Genomic DNA, 10,820 nt, shown 5'->3' with positions numbered 1-10,820 from the left:
GACCTCTCAGCTGCCTTTGACACTGTGGACCACCCCCTTCTCCTCCACACGTTATCTGACCTTGGCTTCACAGACTCCGTCCTCTCCTGGTTCTCCTCTTATCTCTCCGGTCGTTCTTTCTCAGTCTCTTTTGCAGGCTCCTCCTCCCCCTCCCATCCTCTTACGGTGGGGGTTCCCCAAGGTTCAGTGCTTGGTCCCCTTCTGTTCTCAATATACACTCACTCCCTTGGTGACCTCATTCGCTCCCACGGCTTCAACTATCATCTCTACGCTGATGACAGCCAGATCTACATCTCTGCCCCTGCTCTCTCCCCCTCCCTCCAGGCTCGCATCTCCTCCTGCCTTCAGGACATCTCCATCTGGATGTCCGCCCGCCACCTAAAGCTCAACATGTCGAAGACTGAGCTCCTTGTCTTCCCTCCCAAACCTTGTCCTCTCCCTGACTTTCCCATCTCTGTTGACGGCACTACCATCCTTCCCGTCTCACAAGCCCGCAACCTTGGTGTCATCCTCGACTCTGCTCTCTCATTCACCCCTCACATCCAAGCCGTCACCAAAACCTGCCGGTCTCAGCTCCGCAACATTGCCAAGATCCGCCCTTTCCTCTCCATCCAAACTGCTACCCTGCTAATTCAAGCTCTCATCCTATCCCGTCTGGACTACTGCACTAGCCTTCTCTCTGATCTCCCATCCTCGTGTCTCTCTCCACTTCAATCCATACTTCATGCTGCTGCCCGGATTATCTTTGTCCAGAAACGCTCTGGACATATTACTCCCCTCCTCAAAAACCTCCAATGGCTACCGATCAATCTGCGCATCAGGCAGAAACTCCTCACCCTGGGCTTCAAGGCTGTCCATCACCTCGCCCCCTCCTACCTCACCTCCCTTCTCTCCTTCTACTGCCCAGCCCGCACCCTCCGCTCCTCCACCACTAATCTCCTCACTGTACCTCGCTCTCGCCTGTCCCGCCATCGACCCCCGGCCCACGTCATCCCCCGGGCCTGGAATGCCCTCCCTCTGCCCATCCGCCAAGCTAGCTCTCTTCCTCCCTTCAAGGCCCTGCTGAGAGCTCACCTCCTCCAGGAGGCCTTCCCAGACTGAGCCCCTTCTTTCCTCTCCCCCTCGTCCCCCTCTCCATCCCCCCGTCTTACCTCCTTCCCTTCCCCACAGCACCTGTATATATGTATATATGGTTGTACATATTTATTACTCTATTTATTTATTTATTTATTTATTTATTTTACTTGTACATTTCTATCCTACTTACTTTATTTTGTTGGTATGTTTGGTTCTGTTCTCTGTCTCCCCCTTTTAGACTGTGAGCCCACTGTTGGGTAGGGACTGTCTCTATGTGATGCCAATTTGTACTTCCCAAGCGCTTAGTACAGTGCTCTGCACATAGTAAGCGCTCAATAAATACGATTGATTGATTGATTGATTGATTGAGAAGGGATGGAGCGAGAGATTTCATGAGATGAGATGGAATGGGGTCAGAAGCACAGGTGGCCGGAGTAGCACTTGAGAGGAGGGAGGAGAGTTCCTCTGAGGATACCGCTGGGAAGGATGGGAGAGTAGCAGAGAGTGTTGAGAGCCGGGGAGTTGGAGAAGTGGGGGGAGTGACTTTGGGGAGTTCGGACCTGATGGATTTAATTTTGTTAATGAAGTAGGAGGCCAGATCGTTGGGGGTGAGAGAAGGAGGAGGGGGAGTAACCGGTGGCCTGACAAAGGAGTTGAATGAACGGAAGAGCTAACGGGGATGATGGGCATGGGTGTCAATAAGGGGGGAGAAATAGTTTTGTCTGGCAGAGGAGAGGGCTGAGGTAAGGCAGGAAAGGATAAACTTGAAGTGAACGAGGTTGGCATGGTGTTTAGACTTTCACCAGCAGCGTTTGGCAGTTCGAGCATAAGAGCGTCTCACAAGCCTTCAACCGCGGTGTCATCCTCGACTCTGCCCTCTCGGTCACCCCCCACATCCAATCCATCACCGAAACCTGCGAGTCTCACCTCCACAACATCGCCAAATCCGCCCTTTCCTCTCCACCCACACCGCTACCTTGCTCGTTCAAACTCTCATCCTATCCCGAATGGATTACTGCATCAGCCTGCTCTCTGATCTTCCATCCTCCTGTCTCTCCCCACCTCAGTCTGTACTTCACTCTGCTGCCCGGATCATCTTCGTGCAGAAATGCTCTGGGCATGTTACTGCCCTCCTCAAAAATCTCCAGTGGCTACCAGTCAACCTACGCATCAAGCAAAAACTCCTCAATCTCAGCTTCATAGCTCTCCATTACCCCGCCCCCTTCTACCTCACCTCCCTTCTCTCCTTCTACAGCCCAGTCCACACCCTAGACTCCTCTGCCGATACACTCCTCACTGTGCCGCGTTCTCACCTGTCCCGCTGTCGACCCCCGGCCCACGTCCTCCCCCTGGCCTGGAATGACCTCCCTCCACACATCCGCCAAGCTATCTCTCCTGCTCCCTTCAAAGCCCTACTGAGAGCTCACCTCCTCCAGGAGGCCTTCCCAGAATGAGCCCCCTTTTTCCTTTCCCCCTCCCCATCCCCCCGCCCTACCTCCTTCCCCTCCCCACAGCACCTGTATATATGTTTGTACAGATTTATTACTCTATTTATTTTACTTGTACATATTTACTATTCTATTTATTTAGTCAATGATGTGCATCTAGCTTTACGTCCATTTATTCTGATGATTTGACACCTGTCCTCATGTTTTGTTTTGTTGTCTGTCTTCCCCTTCTAGACTGTGAGCCCTTTGTTGGGTAAGGACCATCTCTATAGGTTGCCAACTTGTACTTCCCAAGCGCTTAGTACAGTGCTCTGCACACAGTAAGCGTTCAATAAATACGATTGAATGAATGAATGAATGAATTTACTGAGCACTTCCTATGCGAGGATTATCCATTATTCTCTCTAAGATACTCCATCCAGAGTGTGCAGTATGCTGAATTAGGAGTTTGAGAACCTATAATAGGAATAGAGGACTTGGTTATTTGTGTTTTAGGAATTTAAAAATAATATTTAATCACATTTTAATAAAGGAAGTCATCTTCAAGTGTAATTTAATCTTATGTTTTCTTGTTGGCTCCTCTAGTGGCATGAGGAATAACATCCTCAGTCAATCGATCAATCAGTCAGTCTAAGCACTGGGGTGGATAAAAGGTGGGCAGGTTGGACACAGTCCCTGTCCCACGTAGGGCTCACACTCTTAGTCCCCATTTGACAGATGAGGTACCTGAGGCTCAGAGAAGTGAAGTGACTTGCCCAAGGTCACACAGCAGACATGTGACAGAGCCAGGATTAGAACCCATGACCCTCAGACTCCCAGGTCCATGTTCTATCCACTGCATCACGGTGCTTCTCTCTATGTATATCCCCTAGAGATGCAGGTTTTAAAAAATTTCCTTTAACCAGAACAGCCAGCTGGCATTTCAGGAGCAGCTGGGGGTGGCAACAAGTGGCGAACAAGAGATATCCAGGGAAGGGGCTGTGGGCAGCACCAAACACTGTTCCCTACCTGGGTCCGAGCTCATAGACAGCAAAATAAATAATAAAGCAAAAGCGAACATGCAAGACAGCAACCATGTAGCTGTTTGGCCACCCCTGGTCTATTACATTTCTTGTAGACCTCTTTCTGAGACCGTTTCCCCCTAGTCTGTAAACTCCACAAAGGCAGGGATCATATCTACCAACTCTTTCAAGTGCTTAGGCAGTGCTCTTCATACAGTAAGTATTCAATAAATATCAAAATACCAATGAATGAATGAATACATGAATGAATAATATAATTGTGGTATGTGTTAAGTCCTTACTAGGCACTGTTCTAAGTATTTGGGGTGGCTACAAGCAAATCGGGTTGGATACAGTCCCTGTCTCACCTGGGGCTCACAATCTTAATCCCCATTTTACAGATGAGAACTGAGGCACAGAGAAGTTAAGTGACTTGCCTGATGTCATACAGCAGACCAGTGGCAGAGCTGGTATTAAAGTCCACGTTTTTCTGACTCCCAGGTCTGTGGTCTATCCACCAGGCCACACTACTTCCCTTTGATTGACTCTGGACCATGATTTTTCTAAGATGTGCTCATGGAACACCACTTATTTTCATGCCTGGACTAATTTGTAATAAAACATGGCTACCCCAGCTCCTTGCTGAAACAATCCAGGAAATTTAAGTCATCATTAGTAACAGAATTTTCTGTGTTTCCATATGAGCAGGGCATATACAAATACTTAGAAGGGCCAAATTAAGTCGCATCTACCTAATGCCTAACCAAGTACTGAGGATCCTCTCTTCAGAGCGCCGCCATAGACATCCGGGACTCCGTTCCCTAGAGACACGCCCGCCATCACAGCGCGTGGCCCTGCTCCGGAAGGATTCTCTCCTCAGAGCACCTCCATTGACTACCGGGACTCCGTTCCCGAGAGGCCCGCCCGCCCGCCCGCCCGCCATCACACCGCGCGGCCTTGCTGCTCCCGGAAGGATCCTCTCCGCACAGCGCCACCATAGAAGCCCGAGACTCCGCTCCCGAGAGGCCCGCCCGCCCGCCATCACACCACGTGGCCCTGCTGCTCCCGGAAGGATCCTGTCCTCCGGTCGCCGCCGCGAGGGCCGAGGCTTCCCCACCCTCCCTCCTTCCGTCTGTCTGTCCCCCAGCAGCCCGGTATAGGGTGCTTATGCCCCGCGGCTGGGCTCCTGGCGTCCCCCCACCCGGGCATCTGCATCCCCGCCCGACCACGCCGAGGCCCTTGGGCTGGGCCCCCACCCCGCCATCATCGCTACACTCACCCCTAGAAGCCACCTCCGCCACCTCCACTCTGTCCAAGTAGCCAACTGGAATCGCGGGACATTGTTTCCTTCTGCTTCCACCCCCCCCCACCACCGCTTAAGCGACTATCCTTGAAGAGCCCCCCAGTACCCCCGTTCCCGGTCCGGACCTGACTGATTCCCCCCTCACCCCCACAACCTCCCTTCCCCCGGGAAAAAGGCCCTTGCTATCACCAAGTGACTTTAAGGATAACCTCATTCGAACCTACTCAGCCCTCCCATGCTATTTGGCTGTTCACTCCTCTCCCCAGGCATCTCTGCTCCCTGAACTCCCTTAACGGTTCCACCCTACTCCAGAGCGTTCCACCCTACTCCAGAGCTGGCATCCATAGGACCCCATCGTCCTCGACCTCCGAGACAAGTTTGCCTAGAGCCCCGGGAATCTACTTGCCATTAACCTCTTTGACCTGATTTGACTGACCCATGGACAATTCATGGTCTCTTCTGCATGTTAATTGTTAACTGCTGTCTGCGACGTCATCGTCTGCTTATTTTATTAGTCCCATCGAATGCTAATTGCTAACGTCTCTCGATGATGTCATCACCTGCTTACTTCACTGCCATCGTATGTTCAAAGCCCTACTGAGAGCTCACCTCCTCCAGGAGGCCTTCCCAGACTCAGCCCCCTCCTTCTTCTTCCCCTCCCCATCCCCCACCTTACCTCCTTCCCCTCCCCACAGTGCCTGTATATATGTTTGTACATATTTATTACTCTATTTATTTTACTTGTACATATTTATTCTATTTATTTTGTTTTGTTAATATGCTTTGTTTTGTTGCCTGTCTCCCCCTTCAAGACTGTGAGCCCGCTGTTGGGTAGGGACCATCTGTATATGTTACCAACTTATATTTCCCAAGCGCTTAGTATAATGCTCTGCACACAGTAAGCGCTCAATAAATACAATTGAATGAATGAATGAAAAGTACTTAATGTGGTGTATGTTCTTAGCAAATACCACACATTATTAATGGAAAAATACAAGAGAAGTGAAAGATCCATGCCCTCAAGAAAGTTACAGTGTGACAGGGATGATGAATACACATAAATCCCAAATGAGCAATATGGCGCTCTTCATACACAGTGATAACATCGCATCATTGAAATGTTAATAATAATAATTAAAATAATAATTCTTGTTGTATTTGTTAAGAGCTTACTATTTACCGGGCACTGTATTAAGCTCTGGGGTGGATGCAAGCAAATCAGGTTTGACACAACCCCTGTCCCACGTGGGGCTCACATTCTCAGTCCCCACTTTACAGATGAGGTAACTGAGGCACAGAGAAGTGACTTGCCCCAGGTCACATAATGAACATGTGGCATCACCAGGATTAAAACCCAAGACCTTCTGACTCCCAGGCCCATGCTCCACTAAGCCATAGATGCAATCTAGAGAGCATCCCATTCATTCATTCATTCATTCAATAGTATTTGTTGAGCGCTTACTGTGTGCAGAGCACTGTACTAAGCTCTTGGGAAGTACAAGTTGGCAACATATAGAGACGGTCCCTACCCAACAGTGGGCTCACATCTCGTTTCTAGGCAAATTCTATCATAACACCCAGGACTCTGGAGAACCTGTAGATTCCTTAGACTGATTCCCCTCGGCAACATTGCCAAGATCCGCCCTTTCCTCTCCATCCATACCGCTACCCTGCTCATTCAAGCTTTCATCCTATCCCGTCTGGACTACTGCATCAGCCTTATCTCTGATCTCCCATCCTCGTGTCTCTCTCCACTTCAATCCATACTTCATGCTGCTGCCCGGATTATCTTTGTCCAGAAACGCTCTGGGCATATTACTCCCCTCCTCAAAAATCTCCAGTGGCTACCAATCAATCTGCGCATCAGGCAGAAACTCCTCACCCTCGGCTTCAAGGCTCTCCATCACTTCGCCCCCTCCTACCTCACCTCCCTTCTCTCCTTCTACAGCCCAGCCCGCACCCTCCACTCCTCCGCCGCTAATCTCCTCACCGTACCTCGTTCTCGCCTGTCCCGCCATCGACCCCCGGCCCACGTCATCCCCCGGGCCTGGAATGCCCTCCCTCGGCCTATCTGCCAAGCTAGCTCTCTTCCTCCCTTCAAGGCCCTACTGAGAGCTCACCTCCTCCAGGAGGCCTTCCCAAACTGAGCCCCTTCCTTCCTCTTCCCCTCGTCCCCCTTTCCATCCCCCCGATTTTACCTCCTTCCCTTCCCCACAGCACCTGTATATATGTATATATGTTTGTACATATTTATTACTCTATTTATTTATTTATTTTACTTGTACATATCTATTCTATTTATTTTATTTTGTTAGTATGTTTGGTTTTGTTCTCTGTCTCCCCCTTTTAGACTGTGAGCCCACTGTTGGGTAGGGACTGTCTCTATATGTTGCCAATTTGTACTTCCCAAGCGCTTAGTACAGTGCTCTGCACATAGTAAGCGCTCAATAAATACGATTGATGATGAAGGGAGGGATAAATCCCTGATGCTAGACATCATAATGGGCCTTGTATTCACAATTTATTTCTACCCTGGATTGGGAATTGCCTGTACATCAGGGATCAAGAACCTGACTGTATCTCAACCAACATAAACAGAACACTGTTGTAGCGATGTACCTCTTTCTGCTTATCAAAACACATACTTCTATTTCATCAGGTAATATCAATCATCTAGACTCAGCTGCATTTTGCAATATTGAAATAAAATATCCTACCATAGACCAAATTAAAATGATTCAGGACTTTGTAATAGAGCACACTTGCTATCTGCTAGGAAGATAGAGACTTTGTATTAAATTAAGACTGAGGATGTTCACAGATTTCTCCAGCTGATGTGGGGAAGTACACCAGAATATTGGGTAGCATGTAGTATTGATATGTGAACTTGCTATGGTTATGATGTTGGAGCCAATTCACATTTTCTTCAGAAATCTGACGCACAGTTCATTCTGGGAATACTCAAATTGATAGCCTCATTCAGGATGAGATTGGAATTTCTTTAGATTGTAAACTCTGTTTTATGGGCCTTTGGTAAACTCTTAATACGTGTTTTAACTCTGTTATAAGATCTGGGGTAGATACAAGTTAATTATGTAGAACATAGTCCCTGTCCACACGGGACTCACAGTCCAAGTGGAACTTAGTTAATAATAATAATAATAATAATAATAATGATGATGATGGCATTTGTTAAGCAATTACTATGTGCCAAGCACTGTTCCAAGCACTGGTAATCAGGTTATCCCACTTGGGGCTCATTTCACAGATGAGGTAACTGAGGCACAGAGAAGCTAAGTGGCTTGCCCAAGGTCAAACAGCAGAAAAGTGTTGGAGTGGGATTAGAACACATATCCTCTGAATCCTAGGCCCATGCTCTCTCCACTAAGCCATGCTGTTTCTCTGTGGGTAGGGAATGTGTCTACCAACTCTGTTGTACTGTACTCTCCCAAGTGCCTTAGTATAGTGCTCTGCACAAAATAAACACTCAATAAATATCATTGATTGACTAATTAATTATAGTAAAAATAATACTTGCCAAATTTATTAAGTCATGGGTTCAAATCCTGGCTTCGCCAATTGTCAGCTGTATGACCTTGGGCAAGTCACTTAACTTCTCTGTGCCTCAGTTACCTCATATGTAAAATGGGGATTAAGACTGTGAGCCCCCGCCCCCGTGGGACAACCTGATCACCTTGTAATTTCCCCAGGGTTTAGAACAGTACTTTGCAAATAGTAAGCGCTTAATAAATGACATTATTATTATTATTATATTATTATTATTAAGTGCTTAGAAAGATTCATGGTATTTGTTAAGCGCTTACTATGTGCCAGGAACTCTACTAAGCACTGGGGTGGAATCAAGCAAATTGGATTGGACAAAGTCCCTGTCCCACGTAGAACTCACAGTCTTAATCACCATTTTACAGATGAGGGAACTGAGGCTCAGAGAAGTGAAGTGACTTGCCTAAGGTCACACAGCAGACAAGGGATGGAGCAGGGATTAGAACCCAAGACCTTCTGATTCTCTGGCCCTGGCTCTGTCCCCTAAGCCATGCCACCTCTCTGTGCTTACTATGTGCCAGGCACTTTGCTAAGCACTGGGGCAGAGTCTAGACAATCAGATTGGACAAGGTGCCAGTCCAGCCAGGGCTCATTTTCTACAGGAGATAGAGAATCAATGGATAAGAATAGGAAAAACCAAAGGTGTTTCCACAGGGACAAGGATAAGGAAGTCAGGATCCTTGATCAGCTTAGACACAAAACTTGCAATAAGAGCCAGAGTTGGCTGAAGACCTAATAACTCATCTCTACGTTAGTAGCCTTTATAGAAATGGAACCATCAAAACCAGCCTTTTCTATTCATGGATGCCAAATACACGTCAGGGATTTCTCCTGTTCCAAGGACATAGACTATATTTATTAACAATGATAATGATAATACTAATTATTATATTAGTTAAGTGCCATGTGCCAGGCTTGTACTAAGCGCAGGAGTGGATACAAGCAAATCGAGTTGGACACAGTCCCTGTCTCATGTGGGGATCACAGTCTCAATCTTCATTTTACAGATGAGGGAACTGAGGCACAGAGAAGTAAAGTGACTTACCCAAGGTCACACAGCAGAGAAGTGGCAGAGCTGGGACTAGAACCCATATATTTGATTTTGATTCAACAAGAGAAAACCAAAACTTTCTCTCTCAGGTTTGCTTGTTCTTTTGGTCTTTTGTATATTCTTCCAAATTCTGGAAAGCCAGTCTTTTGGATGGGGCAATTCTAACAATTGTACCTTTGGCCTCTTTGTTTTTTCTCCACAGGTATTGGGCAGGAAATAGATTATGAAAGGAAATCAGTCGAGGGTGACTGAATTTGTTCTTTTTGTATTAACAGATGATCCCGAGGTTCAGACTGTCCTCTTAGTGGTATTCCTAATCATCTACTCTTTTAGTCTGTTGGGGAATTTAACCATCACGCTGCTAATGAAGATCAACTGTCAGCTCCACACACCAACATACTTATTTCTTGGTCATTTATCTCTCTCTGACACAGGCTTTTCCTATTCGGTGACACCCAAGATGCTGGTAAATCTCTTGGCTGAGAAGAAAACCATTTCTTTACCAGCCTGTGCAGCATAACTCTTCACTGGGGCTACTTTTGGAGGCTCAGAGTGTTTCCTGCTGGCAGTAATGGCGTATGATCAGTATGCTACGATCTGCAAACCACTGATCTATGTGGCCATCATGTCCGAAAAGAAACGCGTGGGCTTGGTAGTTCTTTCCTACCTAACAAGTATCATAAACGCTCTAATGTATACCAACTGGGTTGTTTGCTTATGGTTCTGTGGCCCGAATGAAATCAATTATTTCTGTTGTGACTCTTCTGCCCTCTTGAAGCTTTCTTGTTCTGACACCCATCTAGCTAAGATCTTCCCATCGATCTCTTCAGGGGCCATGGTGACCATCACAACTATGATTATAGTCATCTTTTATCTCTACCTCTGCCATTCTGAGAATACACACCACGGAGGGAAGATACAAATCCTTTTAACCTGCTCCTCTCATCTTTTGACCATAATGCCGTACTTTGGGACTGTCACATTTATCTATGTTAGTCCCAGTTCCAACTACTCGATGGATCAGAACAAAGTGGTGTCCGTGTTCTACGTGGTGGTGATCCCCATATTGAACCTTCTGATTTATAGCCTGAGGAACAAGGAAATTATGGATACTCTCAGAAGAATGGTTGCTAAGGGAAGTCTTTCCTGATATTATGAGAAAAAGTATTGTTTGAAGGACATTATTTTCCTACTGGGATGAAAATCATTAGTCCAGATGCTTTAGCAACACTATGAAATATATAAATGTGTGTGTGTGTGTGTGTGTGTGTGTGTGTGTTTGTAAAAGTGGTAAATTCCAATTTCCCTTTAAAATCCTTTTTGACTTCTAAAATCACATTTTTTAAATTCTAGGAGCACTTTATACGTCTTTAGAA

At 46.9% G+C, this 10,820-nt stretch overlaps 1 protein-coding gene across 1 annotated transcript; it reads left to right on the top strand.

Moving 5' to 3' along the window:
• The first annotated feature begins 10,015 nt into the window (after nt 1–10,015).
• LOC119922117 (olfactory receptor 480-like) lies at nt 10,016–10,594 on the top strand. Its single transcript, XM_038742136.1, has one exon. The coding sequence runs from the start codon at nt 10,016–10,018 to the stop codon at nt 10,592–10,594; it is 579 nt and encodes a 192-aa protein (XP_038598064.1).
• The last annotated feature ends 226 nt before the right edge of the window (nt 10,595–10,820 follow it).

This window comes from Tachyglossus aculeatus, unplaced genomic scaffold (genome assembly GCF_015852505.1).
Source record: "Tachyglossus aculeatus isolate mTacAcu1 unplaced genomic scaffold, mTacAcu1.pri SUPER_6_unloc_5, whole genome shotgun sequence".
Lineage (NCBI taxonomy): Eukaryota > Metazoa > Chordata > Mammalia > Monotremata > Tachyglossidae > Tachyglossus > Tachyglossus aculeatus.
The sequence above is the reverse complement of the archived record's forward strand: the minus strand, read 5'-3'. Positions and strand labels throughout refer to the sequence as shown.